The sequence below is a fragment of the Scleropages formosus genome, chromosome 2 (genome assembly GCF_900964775.1).
Source record: "Scleropages formosus chromosome 2, fSclFor1.1, whole genome shotgun sequence".
Taxonomy (NCBI): domain Eukaryota; kingdom Metazoa; phylum Chordata; class Actinopteri; order Osteoglossiformes; family Osteoglossidae; genus Scleropages; species Scleropages formosus.
Window position 1 is genome coordinate 24,516,128 of NC_041807.1, and position 27,191 is coordinate 24,543,318.

The window sequence follows — 27,191 nt, forward strand, 5'->3', positions numbered from 1 at the left end:
GTATTGTATCAAGTGTGGGTAAGTGCTACAAAAATTACGGCAAAAATGCAGTCATGTTTAGGACATCTCACCGCACGTCACCACATTAATACTGTGGCACCGCGAGGCTGCTGCATTACTCCGCTCTTTGCCGGCAGCTTAAGCATTGCAACAGCTGACAACAGCTGAATTGCCTCTTTGACGCTTTTGACTCTGTTGTCTCAGCAGTGCTGCGTCTCTTCTTTTGACACCTCCGCTGACAGTCCTTGCCAACCGCCAAATCTCTCAGCTTCCGTCGAAGCAGGGGCGAAATGCAAACATGCACACGTCACAGGGGCCGCAACGCAGAGGCCTCTATGCCATAAACCAGCTGTTGCCCTGGGAGCTCGTGGCTCCACCCCGCACTCCTCCTGACACCGACTCCCCTGAGACAGCTCAAGGCTTTCCTCATCTTCGCCAGTTCTGCACACTGAAAGAGTCTGCAGTGGCCCCATAAGTGGGTTTTTAGGAAGGGTGCTCTTTGTATCTGCGTGTCACTGTATAGTGCGTGTATGTGTTCACATGGATTCCTCCAGATCTCCCCCAAAGCTCCACTCCCAGCCCTGAGCTCTAGATCTGAGTCTCCCTAAATTTCCTTTCATCCTTTTTAATAACTACAGATGTTCCTGCCCCGGGGGCTCTGTGACAAGACCAAGCGTTTAATAATGCTTCCTCCCTGCTGAGCCTCACTGCTCTTTCTGGGGAAAATAGAGCATCACACAGTAAGGATGCATAAAGAAGTTCAGCAGTTTTTATTTTTGGCTGTATTCATTGTATGGTATTTACTTCTGCAGAACATGCTTCTTAGGGGGGTTTTTTTTGGATGTTGGACTCTTCGTGACAGGCACAGTTATAGCAATGGGCTTCCCTTCATCTTCTGGATGTGGTACAATGGACTCCACCCTACACAGGTCTAGAGAGTCCTGATGTGCACGTGTAACTGAGAGGACATTGCATTTCTCTCTTTCAGCTGGGGGACTCAAGGGGATTTCACCACAACTCACCCACTCCCCGTGGTGAAGGTGAAGCTCTTCACGGAGAGCACAGGAGTGCTGGCACTTGAGGACAAGGAACTGGGCAGGGTAGGTGGTCGCCTCAATCTAAAGCCTCCATCCTCCCCCCCTTCGAACTCAGCCTAGACACAGGTTACGGTCAGCAATCCATCAGATACATCCGTCACTATAACTGTCATAGGGCACAAGGTGTTCTTGCTGAAATACTGAAAATTAATTTGAAATGTGTTCCTTGAAATGTGTTCAAATATAGTTTGAAAGCAAGTGCAGTGGGTAACATGTACAGAAATTTTTTCTTATTATTTTCTTAAATTTCATTGTTCAAGAGTTATAGAACAGTGTTCGCCCCTCTTACGAAGCCAAAGCTTTCCTGAAAAGCCTTTTGTAAGGTGAATTCTCACAACCCAGATATAATTACATTTTACATATATTTATTTATTTAGCAGACGCTTTTGTCCAAAGCAACTTCCAATGAACTCTATGCAGTGTTATCAGCCCACACACCTTATTCACCAAGGTGACTTACACTCTTAGATACACTACTTACACTGGGTCATTCATCCATACATCAGTGGAACACTCTCTGTCACTCACACACTATGGGGGAACCTGATCAGCATGTCTTTGGACTGTGGGAGGAAACCAGAGCACCCAGAGGAACCCCACACAGAGACAGGGAGAACATACAAACTCCACAGAGACTGAGCGGGATTAAACCTACAGCCTCTCACACCACCCAGGTGCCGTGAGACAGCAGCACTACTCACTGTGCCACCATGCCACCCAATAATTACCATTAATTTCCTTAGTAAAACTTTTTATATGTTCCTTAGTAATGTTTTGTATGCTCCTGTTCCTGCAGTGTCGCTTAATTAATTACTCTCTTGTAATGTATGCCTGTCTACCTCGGCTCGTTTTTAGGCATTACATACCGTGCACTTGACAAATAATCCCGGCTAAAACATAGATACGTATTACATACTCCGTGATCTAATGCACAATGGTGACTTTGCCCTTTATGTGTGTATGTGCGTGTTTGCGTGTCACGTTGCTCCACTGTATAGAATAATGGTAGTGAGTTAGTTCCTGCAGAGCATCGTAATTCACCTCGGATAAAGGTGTCAGATAAATACTAGTTAATATTCATCGCATGCGGCTTTTGAGAAATTCTTTTCGGGGAAAAAAAAAAAAAAAACGATACGTGTAAACAACTACAGTATTAAAAATATGTTGGAATGAAGCAGCAGAAGACTAACACTCCAGCGTACCTGTTGTGCAGTAGGCCTGCTCCTACCTTCCCAATGAGCTCCGCTGCTTTTGGCCACAAAAGGATGAGTGAGAGCCTCATGGTCAAATGTGTGGAATGTGGCAGGGCCATTTTAATGTCACCTTGTTGCAGTGACCTTGGCCGTGACAAGGCACTTTAATCTCCTGCCGCAGCGGAGGCGCTCCTCTTCCCATTCTTTTTAGCGGCTGACGGGCGGCACTGTGTCACAGCCTTTCACAGCACGTCAGGCAGGTCCTCGGCTTTATCCCCCTTTCCCCTATTAGGCTGATAAGGCTTCGCTGCTTTCATGCTGGCAGAAAACGGCAGGAAGAGAGAACACTGGCTAAAAGTTGACATGCGTTTATAGCAGCAGTGTAAAAAATTCATGAGACTGCTCAAAGTATGTATTATGCATCAGGCCGACAAGCTGACTGGGTCTGAGATTTGTAGTACTCTTCAATTTATGTTTACTTTGAATGTTAACAAAACAAGATGCATCAAGCGCAGCAAGATGTGTTAATTGTCCACCCGATCGTCAGTTAAACGTTTCTGAGTCTGCCTTGTTCTGCTCTCCGTGTTGGTGACGCTCACAGGTTGTGCTGCACCCAACTCCTAACAGCCCCAAGCAACCTGAGCTGCATAAAATGACGCTGACCAAGGCCTGCCCGGACCACGACCTGAAGATCAAGCTGGCTATCCGTATGGACAAGCCACAGAACATGAAGCATTCTGGGTAACTTCTTAGATACACCGCACTAGATGGCCTTCTTTATTTAGCAGCATGACGTAGCCTCAGTGCGGCGGGTGCGTTCCGAAGTAGCTCCATCTCGCCGAGGGAAGAGGGAATGTGCCGTAATGGGGACACTTAGTTATGATTTTGAGCATCTATTGGACGCCCACATGTGGAACACTTCACTCATCCAGAAACAATGTGTGCTCCTGACTGATCCTCTCTAATGAATACATATTATCTGGGTTCAGACCACAGTGAAGTATGCAGTCAATGGCTGCGATCATAAAAAGATATATAATGGTATAGAAGTTAATTTTATGCTCAATTACAACAATCCCTAAAGTAATGGATCCTCTTTCACACACTGTCATAGACTTTAAAGTGTGAGTTTGAGGAGGAGGCTTTTGGTTTGGGCGGTCGTGGCATTTTGCAGGCGGAGGGGGTGCTTCTTTTCCCTCATGAAGAATATATTCGATTTTGGGTAAAAAGTTCACAGCGAGAAATGTTACGCTCCGTTAAAGAGCTAAATATCTCGAAGAAAACTACTTACCTATATCATCTCGGATTAGCGACGTCATTTGCCATAATGTTTGATGTTATGCAGAATGAACCCATTAAGTTAATTTGTACAGAGGTAAGATATGATGAAACTGTAATAAGTTCACCACATACAATAGAAGTACGTTCTAGTAAAGGACAGCAGATAAGGAATTTCTTGTATTTTGATTAATGTTCTTGTCTTGACCAAGAATCCATGTGTTATATGTTATATGTTATATGGTTGCCAAGGTTTATACATTTCTCTTCACTGCCCTGGCATTTTTTTTTAAGTCCAGATCTCTTTAATACTGCTGTTGGTTGTTTTAATTTACGGAGTAGAGCTGCACAGAAGAAGTAATTATTACTTGTCGGGGTGACAAGGAATAATTACTTATTACTGTTTAAGAACAGCAAACACTTGTCATGCACATAGACTCCTTGCAACAAATAAAAATGTTATGTGACACTAAAATATGAAAAGATATCACTTCTATAAATTCATTTATAGTAGAGAGTAACGCATTTTTGTGAATTATTTTCATTCTTGCAGAAACTGATAAACTGTCACGAATAAGCTCTGTTTTTTTTTTTCTTTTTAAAATGAAGCAATATGATGAAATACCACCCTGACGTAGTCATACCTTAATGAAGAACTTGAAGGTTTTTTTTATTGTATACATTTTTCATATTTTTAACAGGTACCTGTGGGCATTTGGGAAAAACGTGTGGAAGAGATGGAAAAAACGGTTCTTCGTTTTGGTGCAGGTACGACAGAATACATTACCATGGTGAGGGAAAATATGTTAACCTAGCAGATGCTACCACAGACTGTGGGCATTTTGTGACTGGTGATTAATTCCAAATGTCTTTTGTCAATATATACTCATGGACTTTTTACTTATGTAATAGATAGATAGATAGATAGCAGTGTTTCATTACGGGGGGTGTGGTGGTCCAGCGGGTTTGGCCTGTGCCTGCTCTCTGGTGGGTCTGGGGTTCGAGTCCCACTTGGGGTGCCTTGCGATGGACTGTCATCCTGTCCTGGTGGGTTCTCTCCCCCTGTGCCCTGTGTTGCTAGGCTCCAGTTTACCACGACCCAGCTTAAGACAAGTGGCTTCAGTCTGTGTGTGTTTGTTTCATTACGTGATGTGTTACTCCACCGCACTCAATCTATACCTGGCAGTTTTAATTCATATCCTGTTAATGATATTCAGTTTTTCTCAGCAGCAGTTAGCTTTATTACTTTGCAAGCACAGGCCTTGTAAGCCAAATGGTTTCCTCGGAAACTTTCACAGCGTTTTGAGGGGGCTACGTGCTCATGGACAGCTATATGAGTTCTTCAGTATTTGTTCTTGTAACTTGAACATTACAAGTCAAATACAAGGAGAAGCCATGCTTGTTCACTTGAGTCATACGTGTTGCTCATGTGTTCATTTAAGTATAGTATTTTAATCGTTTGGACTGGTATAGCTGTAAGGGGCAATAAGAGCCATCATCTTACAACCAAAGGACCCCGATTCAAATCCCTGCTCCCACTGTGGTACCATTGAGCATGATTTTTGCACTGAAATGATACAGTAAAAATGACCCAGCCATGCACATGCGTAAATAATTTAAAGCAACTTAGTATGAATGTCTAATAGTGTAACTTCACTAATTAAATTGTTGTTAATAACATGCAATTTTGAGGAGAAATTGTAGACATCACACTGAAATGAAACTTTTAGAGGATTTTTTAGCTCTTTGGTCCCTCACCATCTCCTCTCCTTGCCTTTTCCACCATGGTTGCCGAAGAGCTCGTGTCAAAAACGACACCCAGCTCTTCTTGGAATACCAAGTCAGGCCACAGTGAGCTGGGGCTGCCCCTCGTGAAAGATGGGTGTTAATTGTCTTGCCTGTAGTGATTTAGAAACTGTCTTGATAAAACTGGTAGACCCCCCTCTCCGTCATTGTCCACTCGTTAACATGAGTCACACATGAATAAGAGAAGGTGAGGCTGAAACAGGTGCAACAGCATTGAAGACGAGGGTTACATAATCCACTGAACGGTATGTAGGGTGTCTTTGTCTGAAATGGTGTGACATGAGAGAGGAGCTCTGTCCTTCTGATGCTGAAGTGACTAAGGAAACTGGTGTTTTTGTGGCAGGTGAGTCAGTACACCTTTGCCATGTGCAGCTACCGGGAGAAGAAGGCTGAACCCCAGGAGCTGCTCCAGCTGGACGGATACACTGTGGACTACACTGATCCTCAGCCAGGTACACCCCCCCAGTACTGTTCCACACGTGTCTCATACCATAATCATGCTCAAAAATCGCCCTCCAACTAAACAATATGTGTTCCCGATCCCCGCTCAGCCTGTGTGGAGCTTGCATGCTCTCCCCATGTCTGCGTGGGTTTCCTCCGGGTGCTCCGGTTTCCTCCCACAGTCCAGAGACGTGCTGTTTAGGTTCCCCCATAGTGTGTGAGTGACAGAGAGAGCGAGTGTGTTCCACTGATGTATAGATGAGTGACCCAGTGTAAGTAGTGTATCTAGCAGTGTAAGTCACCGCGGTGAATAAGGTGTGTGGACTGGTAATACTACATAGCACCCATTGGAAGTCGCTTTAGAGAAAAGCATCTGCTAAATAAATAAATGTAAATGTAAACAAGCAGGTCAAATCCTGAGCTCCAGCCCTTACATTGTACAATTTTTACCCCATTTAAAAATTTCAGAAATTTTAAACACTCTGCAGAAGCAATATTGCACACAAGTAGCTTTGCATTAAGGTTAAAGCTCTCTTGTCAGTGGTGCACAGCTTGGTGTATGTCAGTAAATGGCAGCTCCAGAGATTTTAACTTAAAATAAATGTTGCTTGATTGAAACAAGGTAACCTCTCTGTTGCCCCTTACAGGTCTAGATGGCGGTAGGGCTTTCTTCAATGCAGTGAAGGAGGGAGACACTGTGATCTTTGCCAGCGACGATGAGCAGGACCGCATCCTGTGGGTTCAGGCCATGTACCGGGCCACTGGCCAATCCCACAAGCCTGTCCCACCCACCCAGGTCCAGAAGCTCAATGCCAAGGGAGGGGCGGCTCCACAGATGGATGCTCCCATTTCTCAGTTCTGTAAGTAAACCAGTACCAGTCTGGATCCGTTGCCCTCACTTACTCTCACTCCTCTTGTGACACTTGCCCTCCCTCCACCATGCACTGTGACTTAGCCATTTAAAACCCCTCTGCACCTGGGGATCACGACGCTAAGCTCCACTACTGAACACTTCACCTCACCAAGACAAATCACACAATTTTAATGCTGCAAGTATGCTCCCTTTCTCCTGATCTCCTCAGATTTCCTGAAACGTCAGCGATGAGAAATTAGGAAAGTAAAAATGCGGTACAAATTAGGGCTGATAAGATATGCAAAAGATGTCGCAAAACAGCACCGGTTTTCTTGAAGTTAAATCACAGACCGTTTTGATAGGATTCCTTTAATGCACGGATATGAATCCTTGTGTCGAGAATGGAAATCCCTGCACAATGAGGTCTGATCCCCTATGTTGCTTAATCACTCTGCACCTTTAAGTACCCCACTGATCTGGTACTCAAGCTAAGGTAAGACTGTCAAAGGCAATGCAGCTTCTGCAGTTCTGTGTTGTAACTGTCTGTTCTTTTTCTTCTGTTTGACTTCTACTGCAGTTGTATATTGAAAAAGATATCAGTTTGCATATTTTGGGGCTGGGAACAATACAGTGCCGTGGATTTCTTACCTGTGTGACAGCTGAGGAGTGCCGCCTTGCTCTAAAGGCAGTTAGAGGATAGCACAGTACTACACCATAATAGATCCTGCTATTCAGACCCAATTAAAAAGTATCTTTTGCTTTACATTCTTCCAGTGGTTCAGTTTATTTTATCAGAGTAGTGCTGAGCTCCTTCTTTTATTTAAAAATGTAGTTCAGACTGAGATTCTTGCAGAGCAAACATGTTTTCCCCATATGCGTGTTTTCAATGGAAAATGACAGACACAGTCATACATACAAAATTGGCAGCCAATTACCTTTTTTATTCCTTATACACATATTACACCTGTAGTCTTACAGTGTTTTTTATGCTATGGCTTTTTCACCTTAGCGTAAGAGGATTATACATGCTGAATAATTTTCAGAACTAGGGTACCCAGTGAGTGCAAAAGTGTAAACTGCTTTGCAGAATCTACAAACATAAATTCTGTGTTGTGTGTTCATTGATTTCTTTGTGGAGTGTGTGAACGTGTGCCTGTGTTCTGTGGCGTGTTGGCTCTGAAGCCCGGCTGATGCCATTCTGAGCCCCCCATCGGCGGCGTCCTGCTGCCCCCTTCCCTTGAAACACTGTGGCCCGGCATACATGTTTCTCCCTGCGGTTATGTCGAATGGCATGGGCCGGGAGTGGAGGCCTCGCTCGGAGCTTTGCTGCAGGGTATTTGTTCTGGTCTCGCAGCACCAGAGGGGGTCCTCAAATTCAGAGGGTGGGGGGGGCCTTATTGTCCAAAGCTTCAGTGCTTTCACGAAACAGGCAGCACTTTCTCTTAAAGCTGATGGAAGTAATTTCACAGTAGGCTCCTAGATGCTATGGCCATGTTTCAGCATCAGGTCCATTGTTGTATGAGCATCAGGCAGACAAAACAAAAACAATCGTCCGCGGTTACGCAGAATTATCAGAAACTACTGTGCAAAACCTGCTCTGGTGTATTGATCTCAACGGTCGTGATATTTTTGCTTCTTTTTCAACAATTATTAATGCTTTCTTTCTTGTGTGTTTTTCTCACAACTGATTCATTTCTTGTTTATTAGTCCCGTGCCAGTAGAAGTAAGAGTTTGATAGTAGGTTTTCCACTTACAGCGCCAGTGAAAAGTATGAGTTCGCTTACTGGAAATCAGACTTTTTTTTTTTCTTTTTTTCGCAAACATTTCGTTAAAAAAGATTAATCGGAAAACGAGCTGACACGTCTTCCCAGCTCTCCCTCAGCAAGTCCCAGAAATGTAGAGCATTTGCATGTCGCGTTGCTTTGAAGCTTCTGTTTGTCCCACACAGGTATTGCCCGGCGCACTAAAACTTTTAAAATATTCACTGGTACTGTAATACCAAATAATGAATTAGTTAATTAGTGTATGCGCACAGCATTGACCCCTTTTCCACAAAACAAATTGTCTGCAGCAGAGTGATGAAGAGTATGTCCAGAGCCTTTGAATCCTTTCACCCTCCTTCCTTCTCTTTCCCTTCAATTTCCTAGACTGTAAAATGTCTCTTCTTTCCCCCAGTTCCCCTACCTTCTGTCTGTCTCTGTCTGTCTGTCTCTCTCTCTCTCATGTTGGTAAAAGTTGTGTTTTGAGTTATTTTTTCTCATGCTTTGCTTGTACCCTTTAGTAAACCAGCTGCTAGGGTAGGGCTCCTGTCTGCTCTCCTCAGCCTTGTTGCTAGTCTTTATGTTATTCTGGTTTGTTCCTTCTTACCCTGCTATCTTCTAGCTGGACTCAAGGGTAAGTGCTTCCCTGTAGTCAGCACAGCTCAGATAATCCCCCCGATTATCTGACTAATGCAATGTGCTTTCTTCTCTCTCTCCCTCTCAAATCTCGCTTCATGTCTAGACCTCTGTAGACAACTCTCTTCTCTTTGATTTGCTCAGTTTTAGGTTTGAAATATACAATTCCATTCTCGCCAATTTAGGATGCATGTGATTTGTTTTTGTTTATTCATATTATTTTATGCTGTTATTATTATTATTCTTATTTATTTGCATAATTGCCTCCTCTCGCCATAATGTTATCGATGTTAAAGGACCCTCAGAGTAAAGCAGCAGGTGCCATTTGGTTTAAGGACTTGCAAAACTCATTTCAATTCAATTCAGCATCTTCTTAAACACTTTCTAAAAAATTCAGTTAGACGACTGTTTATTAAGCTATGTTAATGACTTTGTGAAACCTTCTTTCTATGTTTTTTTACATAGCAATATCTTTATTACAAGTCTATGATTTTTATTTGTCTAAAATATAAAATATATATATATATATATGTATGTATATATATTTAAAAAAAACACTGAACAGGTTGTTGAAAACTGAGTAATGTGATTACCGCTGAAAAATATCCCTGTGGGGACCAATAAAGTATCATGTCGATGCAATTTGCAGAAACTGATTTGATAACCAGTCACCAGTCAATGTCCTTTGCTTTACTTTTGAGAACTCAGTTTATTTTATTTTATGTTGCGTGCCATTTTATGAGAGTTGGCAAATATGTATTTGGAGTATGCTGAATGCCAAAGACAAGGAGCAGGTAATGCCAGTCCTCCTTACCATGCAATACTCCAGATTTTCCCAACTGTAGATGGACTTTGGATAGATGCTTAGATCCGTTTTTGCCACCTTCAGGAAGGACTTTAGTTTTTTCTTTATTTTTTGTTTATTTAATTTTTATTTGTTTGTTTTTGGGATGCTTGAATAGGAGACAACCAGTGTGATGTTAAACATTTGTTGGTGGAAATACAGGACTCCCTCCCCACCCCCATCTTTCCAAGAATGAAACGACTCCACTTTGTTGGTTTCATGCTCTACCCATGTATTTGCACCAAAATGCATTGCTCTCCTGATAGTACATTACAGTCTTTGTATGCTTCAACTGCTCTGTAGAACTCATGAGTACACTGCAAAAAAAAAAAAAAAAAAAAAAAACCCTCAAGTATTGTCAACTTGCAAAAAAAGCTGAATTTGTAAAATTTGAATAAAACTAATGTATGAAAGCACAGAGAGAAGTCACGTGCTGTAGTATTAGGCATGTGAGTACATAATGCCATTTTTCATATAAGACATTTAAACTGAATTTTGTTCATCTATCCATATGGATGACAATATTGATTTTGTCTGTGTTCGTATTTTAAAAAGGCATTAGTTCTGTATGTGTCATGTGCATTGCTTTTGTACTGGTGCAGAGATAATGTAAAAATGAAGCACTGCTTATTTAGTGATTTACACTAAGTGGAGACACTTTTCTGACGACCAGTAAAGCCATCAGAAAAGCCCACATTTAAAGGGCCTCTCCTCCTCAACTTGCTTTGAGGAGTTTTGGTTAAATCACCCTCTGTCAGTTCAGTGGGTGCTTTAGATCTCATTTCGATCTCATCGAACTCTCTACAAATAGAGTTCCGTTACCCCTGTGAAAAACACAGCACTATCCATCATCTATATCTGTTTATTTACGTAATGTGTAACAGCCATTGTATTTCGCCTGATTATAGATGTTCATGTGACTTACAGCCATCAACTATTGTCATGTTTTCCTTGTTTTTTTCTGTGCAAAAAACTGATTAGTGTCTCTGTTTGTTACTATCCAAATCCCCATCTTCACTCTTCATATTTCAAACAGACATGTTAAGCTCAAATTCATTCTGATGAGAGGAACACAGCCACATTTTTTCTTTGTTATTTATTTCATGCACATCATATCATTGAAAATTGTTTTAGATTCTTTATTCATGTACTTTTTGGTAAATAGGCTGTGTAGTGCAGGGCACTAACCAGGAGAGAGAGATTAAAGCATAATGAAAGCACAGCAGTTTAAAGAAGCGTTCTCACCATTTTACTCTAGAATTACAGGTTTATTTTGTATCAGAAATTGAGTAGGCATTTTGATTTGATTCGGTTTTACTGAATATGGTAAAAGAAATGCATTTTATTGTTAGGGAACTATCTTAATTTGTCAATTCTCTTATTCTGCACATTAACGCGACATCAGGAGAAAAAAAGCAAAAAAAAATGCTACAAATAAACAAACCTATCATCCGGTTATACTTACTGAAGTTTTAATATTTCATAAGTATTCATGTAAATCTCATCTGGGCACAGATTAGTTTAAGCGGGAGAATGGAGGGAAAGGGGTCTTTTTTTTAAAACCATAGTATTATATAAGAGCTAGTTTTAGTGCTAAGCCTGTTAGTAGAAGTAGTAGAGCTAGTAGAATGTGAGTTGACAAGTGTTTAAATCACTTAGGTCCCTGCAGTGTTTTGTACACAAAGGCGCAAGGTCAGGTGTTTCCATGCACAACCCAACCCACCCCCCACCCCGGTGAGACCACACACAATGTGGCCAGAGCCCTTGTTGGTAGTAGGCCGAGGTGCTGTCATCGGTTCAGTGGGACTGAGGGTGTTTAGAGCATATGTACACATCAAGTATCGGTGCTTCGTGAACAGCAGTGTCACACTTGCCTATCTCCTACCATGAGACAAAACAGGTGCTGCCTTAATTGTTTTCTTATTCTCAACTCTTACATTTTAATCATCACCAATTATTACAGCAATCATTCTTTTTTTGAATTCCTGGAAACAACCGTCTTTAGTTTTTTGGACAAGAATTTGTCTCCCAGTTTTTCTTTTTTTTTTCTTTCTTTCCAGTAAATTACAGGATCACCCCTTTTTCTTGTTTTCTTTCAGCACACAACTCATCTTTTCTCAAGAAATTTTTTGAATTCACTCATAGCGAATGGCAGAATCTATTGGATCAGTGTGAAAAAGAATGTATTGCATTTATTCACTGCAGTCTATCCCTCCACACGCTGAGGAGAAACCTAGCCTTTGCACAGCAAATATGTATTGCTGGGATATTAGCTGAGGCAAAATGCATGCACACACAATAAGAGTGACTTGCCCATGTTGGTTATGCTGCACCCAAGATTTGCTAAACAGCATTTCACTCCAGTTTCAGGCCTGTTTGATTTTGTGAAATGATGCAAGTTGACAATGTAAGCTGTAACAATTTTATTTGCCATAGAAGTAGAACAACCACCCACGACATAGAAGCACAACATTGTGCTGTGCCAGACAGTGACTTCCATGTTCGTGGCTGCTCACTGACTCCATATCTTCTCTGAATCCTTGCCTTTTCTATGTGCGATTGACTGGATAGATGCGGACAGAGCTCAGAAACACGGGATGGACGAATTTATCTCGGCTAATCCATGTAGCTTTGACCATGCCTCCCTTTTCGAGATCTTGCAACGACTCACCTTGGACTACAGGCTCAATGACTCCTACTCCTGCTTGGTGAGCTTTCTAGGTTTTACCTTCTCATCTTTTCCCCTGTGATAGCAACAGTTGTTCATCTTTCTGACCACCATCCTCACTCTTCCCCTCTTATTACATAACATAGTACAGCATTCCACTAAATCCCCTTTGCTGCATTCTGCAGGGGTGGTTCAGTCCGGGCCAAGTGTTCGTTTTGGATGAGTACTGTTCCCGCAATGGCGTGCGTGGCTGCCACAGGCATATCTGTTATCTCAGCGACCTACTGGAACGGGCAGAAAATGGGGCCATGATTGACCCCACCCTGCTGCACTACAGCTTTGCCTTCTGTGCCTCGCACGTCCATGGGAACAGGTACAACCCTACCATCCTGACCACCATGTCTCCTATTGAACGATAGTGAGAAGACTGATGTGGACCAGGAAGCCAGAGACAGTAATCAGCTCCTCAGGCAACATAACATAAGGCAACACTAACAGCCTGATTGTGTCAAAGACCAAACTGTATTGGAAGATACCTAAGGGCGTTGTTGGCTGTTTTTTTTTTTTTTCATTTTTTCTACTTTTCTTTTCAGTCTTGTTTTGTAACAACCCTTTACTTTGCATTACCATTTTGTCTTATTGGTTCATTCATTCCCCCCCCCCCCCCTTTTCTTTCATTCCCTTTTTTTATTGTTTTATTCTCTTTCCTCTTTTCGGTGAAAAATATAAAAATCCATGATTCTATGCATGAAATAAAGTTGGGCAATAACTAGTGGGGAATTCTAAACAGTGAGGTCTAGCCCCCATGCTTGAAGGCAACTCAAAAAGTGGACAGGCTAAAAGGAATCAAAATATACACCTCAAGGTAAGATGAACTTTTTGTCACCTTTTGATAAATACCCTTTTGAAACTTTTATCTGAATACTTGTCCAGCTGTGGTAATTTTGAGAAACCAATGAGACATCTCATAATTGTGCATTTATCCCAGTTCCATTTTTCAAGCACTACAGCAACATTTTATCAAAAGCTCACATTTTTTCTCTTTTCCATAACAGTGAAAACCCTTTCTGTCATATTTGAACTTTTTTCTTGATGTAAATAAAGGGATGTAGCATCAGAGGCAGAGCAGGAAGAGAGAAAAGCTAAATCAATTTGGTAGGGCTATACTCGAAAGCTTTCACCACAACTCTCAATGCAGCACAGTACTCCATACAATCAGACTTCTGCTGTTGGCTGACTGACTACATCCATTCCCAAAAATGTCTTTATACATGTGTGATCATGATTTTGTGCAAATGCGTGGGCAATGTCTATGTCCGTCAGTCTGCCACAAATCTGTGTGAATAATGGCAGGAAGGCTCCCACTGCTTCCAGCCAGCGAAAGGCTCACAGGAAGACAGTTGCACGATGGCAGGTGAACAGGGAAGCAGATATGTATCGCTATCTTTTTAATAAATTGCAATAAATTGCTTTTTTTTTTTCAGTGAGTTTAAACAATGAATTATTAAATTACCTTTGCTTATGGTTTAGATGAAAAAGGTCTGATCTGAATCACAGTAATAGTGATACTCAGTTTTTGACATGATACCATGATGAGACAACAGCAGTAGATTTTTGGGTGAATACTTTTACTTTCCTTGAGCATTTTTTATGTAGTAATACTTTTACTTCATTATTTTTTATTATCCAATGCACCACTGAGATAGATACATATATTTTTGTTCACGAGTGGTTTTTAGGCAGTTGTCAATTTTCTCTCAGTGTTAGATTCATGTTTCCTGGACTCAGTGGCGGTTCTACCTTGTATGGTGCCCCCGCTCAGCCCCCCCCAAAAAAACCTCTCAGGCTCGCTCCACCCCTCCTCCCTGTGGTGTCCGAAAAGGAAGGTACACCGTTCTTCGGAGGTTTCCCTGAAACAAAGCACTGGAACACTTGAAGTGTGCAAAACAAAGAGTTTATTAAGAACAGTAGCTCGCGTCACAAACGCACTTCACACCGCGGAACCTCATCTGCTTCTTTGCGCGAAAACACCCCCGTTATATAGTGCCGCCAATAACGGTTCCCGCTTCTTTTAGGAACTAACCAATGACAATTATCCTTTGTTAACTTACACCCTACAGGCCGGCAGGAACCTTTCTTTTACAAAACTCTCAGGGATTCGTTCTTAACACACCACACTCACCCCCGGCTCTCCTTGCAGATGTTACCTCAGGTGTCGCCATTATCAACTAACCCCGCCCCTCCTTCTCGTATTTCTTAGTAAGAGTACAGGTGTGTGCTCGACTTCATAGAGTGCCTGTGTCGCGCAATCAGAGCCGCGTATGACATCAAAGTACCGCAAGAGCGATTCGAAAGCATATGGAGGTGCAGTCTGCTCGCGAGACGCTCCCGCGGTACTTTGATGTCATACGCCGAACGGTCTGCGCAGACGTGACGTGCAAATAAGCGGTAAAACCTGATCGCACATTACTTTTTTAAAAAATTTTTTTAATTTTTTTTTACGCGGGCGCTCCGTGCCGCTTCCGGTAAGATGCCGCCCTGGCGGCTGCCCATGTGGCCCATGCCTAAATCCGCCACTGCCTGGACTTTGTATTTATTCAGGGAACACTGACTGGTAATTTTTTTTCAACCATGTTAAATTATTTAATTGAAAATCTCACAGAACCGAGTTTTAAAATTTAAATATCCCCCTGCTATCACCTGTTTGCGGTTAGACCTTATAATAATATAATATCTCCCAAATTAATCCTTCCGCAGACACTCCATTGAGAGCTTAAACTAAATCTTGGGGTTTAGGAGTCATGCTGAAAGCAAATGTTTTCACAGTCTTTATTGTATTTGGCTAAGGATTATGTTGGCAAGACAAAAAGTACCACTTTTATCTTGCTGTATGATCTTCTGTATTCTGAACTCCTGCTTCCTAGCAACACTGTGCATTCAATACACACACACACACACACACACACACACACACTTTCTGAACCGCTTGTCCTATACGGGGTCGTGGAGAACCGGAGCCTAACCCGGCAACACAGGGCGTAAGGCTGGAGGGGACACACCCAGGACGGGACGCCAGTCTATCGCAAGGCACCCCAAGCGGGACTCGAACCCCAGACCCACTGGAAAGCAGGACCCGGTCCAACCCACTGTGCCACCACGCCCCCCGCATTCAGTATAATTCTTCAGAATTCTTTGTAAAATTGAAGACAACTAGAAGCACAAAACAAAAGTAACAATGGTCTCATGCTTCAAAAGCAGCTTATATTGTAGTGAGAGTTTTCATGCAAATTTAAGATTTGTTTAGTTATTCCTGGGTATTGGCATTTTAAAAGCTAGAAATCACATAAACTATAGCACAGTATTTCAAAAACCAAATCATAAAATCATACTAGAGCAAACTGTGAAGCAGTATGCTCTAGTATGATTTTATGATTTGGTTTTATGGCAGCACAATGTGGCGGTGGATAACAACAGGGTGTAGGTTTGAATCCGTGTTGGTCTGTGTGAACTTTGCATTTTCGCCTTTTCTCCCAGAACTGTGCATTTCAGGTTAACTGATCACTCCAAATTCTATTTTGTTTTGTTACTTAGGCTTAGCCTTGCACTACATGTGTGTGAGATTACTGTAACCCTGACTTGGACAAGTAGTCAAGGAAAGTGAGTGAGAAAAAATAAAAAAGAAGAATATTTGAAATGGGGGGGCGGGGAATTATCTATCTTTGAAAATTCAAAGGTAGCCAAAGGACTGAGTGTATTTTCAGTATTAAAGAAAACTGAAAAATTATGGCCTGTCCTTCAGTTAACACGATTTCATCATGTGATTTATTGTGAAAACCTCTCAGTATGGTCTCATTATTTAAAAGACACAAATAAACCTGAAATAGAATGGCAAGCAAAATGACCACGTACACCAGGACTGAAAATTTCTTCCTGAGATGGTTGTCAGCATTTCCTCTGAAGCCATTGTCTTCACATTCTTTTTTTTATTTAATTGTACAGTATATCAGTTTATCACTGTATCCTGTTTGGACTTTTACTTTAAACAACTGCCCACTGTCTTGTGTTGGCGCGAGGTGGGTTTGCCCAGAAACTTGTTTCTTGTGACTACGAATGCAGCACGAGACATTTTGTTTTTACAAAGAAACACCTTCTTTTATTGACACGTCATGTTATCTGATTCATGTGAGACACCTCACGTTTTAGAAGACTGCAGCACTGATGCAAATGTCATTTCCAGGCCAGATGGAATAGGGACTGTAAAAGTGGAGGAGAAAGAACGGTTTGAAGAGATCAAAGAGCGGTTGTGTGTGCTTTTGGAGAACCAGATCACTCACTTCAGGTGTGTCTTGGTTTGAAATGCTGTTTCTGGAAAATAATCACATTTCTAACATTTTGTTTCTAAATCAGTTAAATTTAGCCTGGATATGTGCAGCATTTTCCTAACATTGTAAGATGTGTCCTGTCCTGAATTTTTTGTCTAGGTATTGCTTTCCCTTTGGTCGGCCCGAAGGAGCGCTGAAGGCCACCTTGTCTTTACTAGAAAGGGTGAGTGACTCTTCTTTTCTTAATTGTGATCATTGTCTATATTTGTGCATGCTTACTGTAAAATATTGCTAAGGAGTTTAGCAAGAACATCAACAGTGGCACAGTGGGTAAAACCAGTGCCTCATAGTTCCGAGGTGCTCAATGGGAGTGGGGTTCCTTTCCAGCTCAGGTTGTGTGGAGGCATGTTCTTCCTTTGTTTATACCCCAGGAGAGCATACATGGGAGACAGCAACAGTAAACCACTTTTGTTCCTTCTCTTGCCATGGAAACTACGAGTGGTTGTTGCGAGCTGGCTTCAACATGATGGCACATTCACTCATCTTCCTTTGTTAAATTAAATGATGTGAATGTGTAACATACATAAATCTGGAGATTTTTCAAGAATGACAAATTATGATTACACTGTAGTGTAGTATATATAGTTTTAAAATTTGTTATTGAATCGTCATAGCCATAAGTTATTCTCCAGATCTCAAATATTTCATACAATTTTTATTTTAATGTTCTTCCTTGACAAGCCTCTCTGAAAATTACTACTTTTATTGCTATTTTGGACTTCAGTTGTATGCTTGCAATTATCACTTCAAATTTTTTACATTTTTTTATAATCAATGAATAAATAAATTATTTTGGTAGTTTGGATGTCATGTTTTTGAAATATCCATTTGATGATTTCTAGGTTCTTATGAAGGATATTGTAACCCCAGTTCCACAAGAAGAGGTTAAAGGGGTTATTCGTAAATGTTTGGAACAAGCCGCACTGATCAATTACCAGCGTCTGTCTGAGTACGCTAAGATTGAAGGTAACTACAATTACATTTTCCACACTCACCATTAGGACATTGCTGCATGGTTCCAAATGTTCTGTATTGATACTCTTACACTGCTGGTTCTCTACTTACATGTAAAAAAATTATTCTGGCAAATCAGTTCAGCAGGTTTAATTGATCATCCTTTGTATGGTTTTTATGTCATTGTGAACTACATACTTAAATTTTAATTACATCGCTGGTATGTATAACTGTTCCTTAAATTAATTTCAGGTGAAGTTTGACATCTCTCTGTATTAATAATGATGGATTTTGCAATTTGATGACACACTACTGTCCTTGTTTGCAAGCAGGCTTTACACATCTCCCTGGTTTGTCTGTTTTCCCCATAATTATGATGTTGCTTGTGAATAGGATTTGCCCTTGATACTTTGACACACATTGTGTTAAACACACACATACACACAAACACACATATCCACCTGAACAGCAGCGATTTGCTGATTTTTCTGCCCAGAGCCTTGTCTGTCATAACCAGAAACAGCAGTGAGTGGCTGTGATGCCTCTTGTGGATGTAGCCCTTGTGTCCTCCTGAGGACTCCTTTAGGAAAGCAGAGGAGCACATAAATCGGGGTATAACAGCACAGAAACTGTAGAAAAGGAAGCCTGGAAGTACAGTCTTTAATGTGATGGAGCTGTATCCTTTAATAGAAGCATCCTAGAATTCTGGTGCCTTCATGTCACCAACAGTGATTTCTGTGTAGGTTAAAGGCTCTCGAAAAGCAGGTGAGATCTGTCCCATTGGAGCTGAATAAGAACTGCATAGAGAGCGGCAGGTATATCCAATTTTGATCTTTTTAGATTCCAGGTGTGCTACAGTCCCACTCTTCTTCTGACTCATTCTCTCAGATTCTTTCTTTCCCACAGTCAACAACTCTATCACGCTGCACAACTGACAAGCCTGCTTCACCTTCCCACTCCTTGTATTAACTGTGCATTTTGTTTCAGGTCTGTTTTAATTGCGGCGTAGGTCTCATACAGGTTGTTAGAGGTGTGTAAGTAAAAATGCATTCAATACCAAAATGTCAAGATCTCACACTTTCTCTGTATGCTGGCTTCTCCTGTGCCTCTGTTCCTCCTGCTGGTTTTACCCGTTGCTGTACATGGTGACTCTCCGGTTGGGGAAAACACTGAAGCAACAAACCTTGTTTCAGCACCAACATCCCTGCCCCTCCCCACCTCCAGCTCCTTCGCGTTCCTCCTTTTGTAATTGGCTTTGCCACTTCTTTATAGATTTATAAAAAAGTGCCAAAGAAGCCAATGTACAAAGCATGCTGGGTTTTCCCACTTGGCCAACTCAACATTTGCCAATTGCATGTACTTTACAAGGGTTTTCTTTTGTAGGCTGAGGCTAAGAGGGACCTTTACCAGCACCCTGCCCAATTCTTCTTTAAAACTACTGAGTGAACTTTTCTAACCACACAAATAATCATACATACTAATAATGTTTCCCTGGTGCAGCCTGTGCCTAAAAAGAAATACCATACTTTGTTTAAGATACTAAAGGTTTACTCCTTTAGTATCTTAGAGCTGATCTGATTGAATTTTTTTCCTTTACTCATGTTTTTGCCATGATCTGGAAAGCTTCAATCTGAGCAGTATCTGAACAACTCTTCCAGATTGCAGCCTTGGGACGTGTTCAGTGGGTATATTAACCTGTCCCGAAAGTAACCTGTCCCCCCAAGGCCTTACACAACGCTCACCCAGGCACTCTCCAAATGTTTTTACAGCTGTCCTTTGCTTCCATTTCCTCTGTCTCGCATGCATCTACCTGGAAGCTCCTCCCCTCTGACCTGAGACATTAGTCCTCCAACCTTTAACCTCTTTACCTCTGACCTGAGCCTCTTGCATGCCCAAATCCTCTTTTATAGGGAAAAAGAGAGAAATGTATGAGCACCCTGTCTTCTGCTTGGCGTCACAAGTGATGGATTTGACCATTCGTGAGTACCTATCACATCCTCTGGGTCCTCTGTTTCCCGCCTTTTCTGTTTCTCATCCTTCCCTTCCACCACCACCCAACCCTAGCCATGTCCCAACAGCCTTGACCGATACCATGTTCTTGCTTCAAGTCCTTTTTGCCTTCTATCCGTTGCTTCTGTCTGTGACACCAACTGTGAGAGATCAAACTGGTCCTTTGGGGTGGATTCCTGCCAATTGGGAACTGGGGGGCAGTCCATCTGTTTTTGAGAGACATGAAATACCTGTAAGCTTTTTGCACTGATGCTCGTTCATGTGACTTGAATGCATTTTTACTTTGCTTCTGTGTATCCCTCAGTTGTTTGAAAACATGACAGTGGTACACAATGCAGGACAGATATGACAGTGCTTTTTCTCTGGGAGCCGAGGGACATTAGACAGCTGCAGCTCGGAACTGCGAGGAAGAAAAGCTTTCTGTGTGTATGCATATTGAGTACTTATAAGTGTTTTCAATTACCCGTCACAAATATGTATGTCTCGTCTACAGTTTTGCCTCAGCTTTCTGTGTCTTTACAGTTGCCACAGCTTTCTGTGTCTTACTTGTTACTGCATTTCTGACCTTTACTTGTATAATTACGTTCGGTTTCACTGTTGTGTGTTAATTCAGTCCCTTCAATTTAGGCTAACATGTTGTTGTGTATTCAAAAATGTAAAATGTCTGTCCATCACTTGGCTTTCCATCCAAAAGTCTTCCCTTTGTGTTGGTGGAGCAGTTCCTAGGGGGTCGGGAGTCAGGCACAGGGACACGACGGTCCATTGGCCACTTTAGGAGGCATGCCTTTCTCTTTTTTATTAATCCTAAATTCTCTTCTTCTTTTTTTCTTTTCTCTCTCTTGTCCTCCTCGCTTTCTCTCTATCTCAAGTTGAGAAAGATCAAAAGGATCAAAAGGATCCAGGTGAAGCCCTCTGTCTGACTTTGTAGCCTAGTTTTTAAACTATAATCATGTGCACAGACACATACATACATACATACATACATACATTCATACACAGAACACTTTCAGACATCTGCACATTTTACTGAGATAGAAATTTTTATATATATGCATACAGAAACACACAGCATATGAATTTGGGGAAGGGAAGAACATGATGTGATATATTTCATGGCAAGTGCACATGTTCACTAAAGTATCATAATTATTATCGTGTTTTGATCCTCAGTTCACTACAGCATCAGTTTTGTTTAGGCTTCACCTATTCCCTTCCTTTGTGAATTGCATCTGAAGCTTATGGAGACACATTTTCTTTATTTGGAATAATTACAGGATTACAGGAAAATATTAGCATCCTTTCTGATTAAAAGTGTCTAATACGACTTGTGTCATTTGTGAGCGAGACCCTTTAAACAAAGGACTGGATGTGAAACAATGAGATAAGGTGTCTATCAGCTCCCACCGTTCTAGTGTGTTAGAGCACATGCAGAGGTACAGTACTTGAAAAGAGCTCATTCAATTTCTAGACAAAACTCTTGCACTGTGTTCTGGACATTTAGAATAAAATTGTGTATTAATACATTTGAATGACCTGTATTAGGGTCATTGTCATAAAGTTTTCCTTATTAGAAACAGGATAAGCATGATATGTTCTTTGGTATATTTCATACTTTTACATTATCCTTGCCAAGATTGTTACTTCAGACTGCATCACAGGCTAAATGTGCTATATTGCTCATAGCAGCAGGAGCTTTACATTTCATAATAAGCCTAATGGACGTTATTAGCGTATTAGTATGAGCTGTTCCTGGAGATTTATTTGCCATTACGTGCTGGCCATCAGTGGATAACCATTGCTTGTTGAGTACAGTTACACATCCCTGAAATAACACCTGTGCGCTGTCCGAGGAGATGGATTTATATTTATATTGTTTTTCGAAACTGAGGTATCTGCTTCAGTTTGATGCATTTTAACTCAAATCCCATCTTTAACCACTGAATCTCATCAGAAGCAAGCCTATCATTCGCAGATTCTGTTTTTAATTAAAGAGCTGCACATCCCTGACAGAACACCATGCATCACAGTCTGCTGTGTGATGTGGACCATGGTGTAGATTCCCACTGGGCTGTGCTGGGGGCATGGCCTTTCACTATTGGCAGGGATGCTCTCTGTGTTCTCTCCTGTCATGTGGCCTGTCAGTTTCCACTCCAATGAGGAGGATGTGCTTGCAGACTTCAATGCACCACATAATGAGACCCATCATGTCTTGGTATTACGATTCTCCTGTTCTTCCACTCATGAGTGGACTTTGTTTCCTAGAGGAAGGAGTCTGTTGTAGACCTGAAAAAAGGGCAAATGAAAAAATACATTTTTGTGATTTCACCGATTTTAAGCCTTAACCGTCATTACTGAGTTGCAGGAAAGAGTAGATCAGGTGAAGATTCTGCTGGATGTTCAGTTTGAGAAAAAGAAGTTGCATTTAAACATAAATGGAAAAGCACACTGGATTTGTGAATTACTGTAGAAATATTAGAGGACACATTAATGTGTGCTGTATATCTTAAATCTGGTTGTAAATCTGTCAGTCAATGCAAGTAACATTTCTGTTTCAGTAATAGTTTGTTTAGGCAAAACTCATAGGGGGGCAAATGAAATATAGCCTGTTTATACTTAATTCATAGACTTTCCTTAATTTAGGCAAGAAAGTAAAAAATTGTGAATAGATGAAAATGACTCAGTTTCATGTACAACTACCTGTTACTGCATAAATTGCAATCACGCACATCTTTAATACCGTGCTGTCTGTTAAAATAAATCGGGATCATATTTTTTCGGCTCTTGTTTTGGACCAACGTATTTTTCAATTCAGAGTGATAAGGTTGAAAAAGTGACTAACAGTACTAAATTGTGCACTGAAATATTGTGATAACCTACAATGTCTGGTAAACCCTTTTCATGCCAAATAACCCCACCACCCTGTTCCTTGAGAACTTCAAAACACCATCTCCTGTCCTTAAAACGGTATTGGTTTATATCTGTATCCCCCTTCAGCCCTCACACGTTGTCAGTGTGTTTCTTTTGCTCTACCACGCCTCCTCATGTGTCACTGGGTTCATGCACTTGTTCCTCTTCCTGTCCTTTGTCCAACTGCATGGTAGTCCCACTCACATACTGTAGCTACAGGTAGCCAGCACAGACTTCCCAAGAGATCGACAACTGTGTTCTTCGTCTTTCCCTTTGCTTTGCGGTATTTTTTCCACCATATTAACTAAATTAATAGAGTTCTAGTTATCGCTTAAACTTGGTGCTATGCTAATTTTAATTAATTCCACTAATTTGCTTTCTTTAGTATGTTGTAGGGGACCACAGCCCCGGTAGTGTGGTAGAATAGTCATACAGGAGGGATGCATATTCATGTTTAACAGTGTCTGTCACATGTGCCATGTTTAATTCTGATTGTCAACACAAAAGAACATTACTGCTGCACAGTGTTCTGCATGATGAATGTAGCAACATGTTCTTTTTTTGGTTGATTCATTATACCTGTATTGTATCTGTAAACATTGCTGTTGTGTCAATGACAATTTAAGCTAGGAGTTAGCACTCCTGCGCAGTGCTCCAGTTCTCTATGCATGCCCTGAGGTTTGGAAAAACGAGAAATGTGTGTGATAACTGTATAATGTCACCCAGATATAGCGTAAATGTTTTCTGTCTATTATCATGTCTGCTGTTCTCTCTGATCTTACATGATGTTGCTGTTATAATGATGATGACATCATTGTTTGGAGTTCATTGTCTGTTGTTTGCAGTAAAAAAAATATGAACCTAGCAAACGAATGTCTCGATAAGTAATGATACTTGAATCTTGCTTGTGTTTGTCATTGGAGAGAACAATGTTTTTAACTGGAGCACTCTTACATGTCTTTAAAAAAAAAAAAAAAAAAAAAAACATGTATGATTTGCATGCAAATTAGCAGCATGAGCCAGAATAATTTAATAGCATTGAAGGGAAAAAAGGAGGCACAACATGCATCTCTGTGCTTCATTAACCACCCCCGTTCTGCTCTAGAAAACGTAGGCCGCTTAGTCACACCTGCCAAAAAGCTGGAAGATGCGATTCGCCTGGCGGAGTTGGTTATTGAGGTCCTTCAGCAGAACGAGGACCACCACGCAGAGGTGAGTGGGAGCCCTGTGATCTGAAAACCTTTCACCTTCACGAGGACACTCCCCCTCTCCTCGGCACTCCTGGTCCAAGCAGTGTCTGAAATATGTTGTAATGAAGCTCTCTAGGCCAACATTACTGTTTTGGCCAAAGCAGTTTGACACACTGACTTAAAGAGAAAACAAAAACCTGTTCTCTGACAGATCTGAAAAGGAAATTATTCCCTTTACTTGTGTTCGTACGATCAATGAATGACGGATTTATTCAACTTTAGTGTAGTTAAGAAGCATTTATTGCTTTTTTTTTTAATCAATGACATTCATTCATTGGCAGTGTTTGCATTCGAATAGAGTAAAAATAAAGGTTTAAAATAATTTTTCAAAATTTCTATACTTCACGGGCTTTTCTATATTCAAACATTACATTTCTTTTCAAAGATACAAACAATTTATTGTCACAAAATAAATAACAGTTTATGATCTTGTGTGGAGAATTAAATAAAGTTATTGAACTTTTTCTTCACACACACACACACACACACACACACACACACACACACACAGAGTGGCTGAAGGCCATGATAGTGCAGTTAAAATCTGATAGTAACAAGTTTTAAGATGTGCAGATTTATTTTGTGTTTTTGAATATGTTTAACAGGCTGCAGTCACAAGTACTGGAGATCAATCGGTACAGTATATACATTTCTTTCTTTAAAGTCACACAGCATAATAATTCTAAAGCGCATGACTAAACTTAGCCCACAAAGGATTTTACTGGCTGCTGGATTTGAGGGGAAGGGTCAGTGTGGTTGTGTGACCAGCATCAGAGGACTGATTCACACGTCAGTCTCACTTCACCATTATCCATCATGCCCAAAGTTGATTCAGAGTGGGAATAAAGGCAGGAATTTTGAACATCTAATTTTGAGCATTTACATATGACTGAACTTTCACTCTTCCAAAAAAGAAGTTCCTCTTCGTTCTCTCATATGCACTTTGTTCATTTTGATTTTTTTTTTCCCCCCACATCCATACGTATGATCTACTGAATGAGGCTGTGGACTCCATTTTCTACTTCTTGACTGGAACTTGCTGTAAAGCCACATGAAAATCTGTCCATCAGAACGGATGAGCTCTAGAGGGTCCTGATTGCTTATGTAATATATGAGAGAAAGGCCCGGAAATGTCTTCTAGTAAGCTGTGAAGTACTTTTCGGCAGTTTTCTTTAGGAAATGTCAAGTAAAATTTTATTGGTTAATTGAAGTCCTGATGGCTGCCTGAAACACCACAAAAATATTTCCTCCTTCTGAGAAAAATCAGGTACTCTAGATCTCGTCCAAACTCCCATATTAAATGCATGGTCATGTTCTTTAATATTTTTAACTAATTTTATGCTACTTTCATTTAGATAAGCACCACTTCTGTCATTATGCAAATGTTTGCTATAATACATTAGTTTCTCATCTCTTTGTTTAGCGTTTTTGACATCTTCCTGATGACAATTTGACAGCTAGCAGCACAAGTAGCTTCCAAAAGGAATGTCTGGTTTCTCTCCTGAAAATCTCCTTGTTTTTTCACTGTTCAATTGATCCGCCATGATCCGGTCAGGGGAAAGAGGTATGTGACTCAGCTGAGTGAGACGAGTCTCCCTCTTGTGGATGCCAGTTTGTGCATGCCCTGCAGGTGTCCCATCTGTAACCTGGGATTTGACCTGGGCTCTCCCCCATCCCCTCCCTGCATTGGGTTCTACTGCACTGTCCCTTTGTTGCAACAGGACGTGCTTTGTGCAGTGTTCCGCCCCAGTGCTAGTTTGCAACATGGCCCCATTGTAAGCATCTCGACACATAGCATCTCGCCAGCGAGCCCCAACTGGCCCCGCCTTCCCTCTCTCACCCTACTGACCCCTCCTGCACCTCCCCTCGCCCTGTGGAAATTTTCTCTTTCTCTCCCTGTGTCCACTGTAGTTAGGTTTTATTTGTTGTCTGTCTGTAACCTGTGCATACTGCACATGTTTAGTGCCTGTGGCACAAATAAGTGCAAATTACTCAATTGCTCTTTAAGCTGTGGGTGGTGGGGGTTGGTGGGGGTTGGTGGGGGGTGGTGGTGGTGGTGGTGGTGATGGAGGTAAGTGAGCAGCGGTAAGGTGAGTCTATGGCACACACAGCCATGCCCGATTGGCTGATGTCTGTCTGGTTATTGACCTCTTGCTACGAGAAGCATGCTGCTCGCCCAGGAGATGAGGCTTCTCTGTGTCTAATCAATTCCCCTATGCATTTCTTTAATGTATTTTCATCAGCTTTCAGTGGAGAAAAAAAAAAAAAAACTCCAAGACTGCAAGCAGATTTGTTCCATTAGCAATGGACAGCTCTGCCCATTTGTTTTTTGTCGCTTTATACTCCTTGTTTTTCTGACCGATCTTAACTTGGATTGGGGAAAAAAAAAAAAAGTCAAAATGTGATTAAATAACTCCAAATGAAAAGCTGAATAAGGGCATGATTTCTTTCCAAAGCTGCCCAGTTTGCAACATCCTGTTGCTACTGGAACAATGTGCTGCATGTGAACAGTCATTGGTGCGATAACAAATAGGCAAATGCATGGAGACCTGAAACATTCACATCTGATGTGTCTATGATGTGAATGGTGGAAACCTGATTCCTAGTGACCGCACCCTCCAGTGGCTTAGAGACCAAGCATGTCAGTACACCCCTTGCTTGCATGAAACAAAGCCTAATATTTCTATCTCTTCAGTTAATTTAAGCTTAAAAATCTTTTACATACTCTTCTGAGGTTCATGCTATGCCATATGGTCTAATGCCCTGTAACAGAAGCAGGATAATGGTTAATCACATTGTACATACCCTTATTGTGATATATATAGCATAATGTAAAGCATCATTTGCAAGTGTAATCAATGAAATGCAAGTACTATCCCATTTTATTGACATTGATCAGCAAAACCAGCCAAATACAATCCATCTTCAGAGTGTCTTTGGTCAGTGCATATTTTTATGCATGCCTGTAAGCTGTGCGTGTTAACTTCAACGTGGCATAGTCGCAGAACGGCCATTGCCATAGGTCATACCCACAGCAGTGTTCATAATTTATTTTGGTTCGTTTGGACATGGAAGTTGGAGAAAAATCCAAACCCATTCACTTTCACAAAAG

General features: G+C 41.3%; 1 protein-coding gene across 9 annotated transcripts in view; it reads left to right on the forward strand.

The window, feature by feature from the left end:
- LOC108939444 (calcium-dependent secretion activator 1-like) overlaps positions 1-27,191 on the forward strand; it is a 99,063-nt gene that overhangs the window by 55,675 nt on the left and 16,197 nt on the right. The window contains exons 7-21 of one of the 9 annotated variants that reach the window (XM_029249943.1): positions 989-1,100; positions 2,892-3,031; positions 4,270-4,336; positions 5,718-5,826; positions 6,463-6,675; positions 9,051-9,062; positions 12,480-12,616; positions 12,762-12,949; positions 16,814-16,915; positions 17,058-17,121; positions 17,801-17,924; positions 20,792-20,824; positions 23,935-24,041; positions 24,685-24,714; positions 25,635-25,643. In XM_029249943.1, the coding sequence (XP_029105776.1) occupies positions 989-1,100; positions 2,892-3,031; positions 4,270-4,336; positions 5,718-5,826; positions 6,463-6,675; positions 9,051-9,062; positions 12,480-12,616; positions 12,762-12,949; positions 16,814-16,915; positions 17,058-17,121; positions 17,801-17,924; positions 20,792-20,824; positions 23,935-24,041; positions 24,685-24,714; positions 25,635-25,643 (1,447 nt within the window). Of the gene's footprint in view, positions 1-988; positions 1,101-2,891; positions 3,032-4,269; positions 4,337-5,717; positions 5,827-6,462; positions 6,676-9,050; positions 9,063-12,479; positions 12,617-12,761; positions 12,950-16,813; positions 16,916-17,057; positions 17,122-17,800; positions 17,925-19,822; positions 19,892-20,791; positions 20,825-23,934; positions 24,042-24,684; positions 24,715-25,634; positions 25,644-27,191 lie in introns of all 9 variants that reach the window. The other 8 variants (XM_029249944.1, XM_029249946.1, XM_029249945.1 and 5 more) reach the window with 8 other exon arrangements.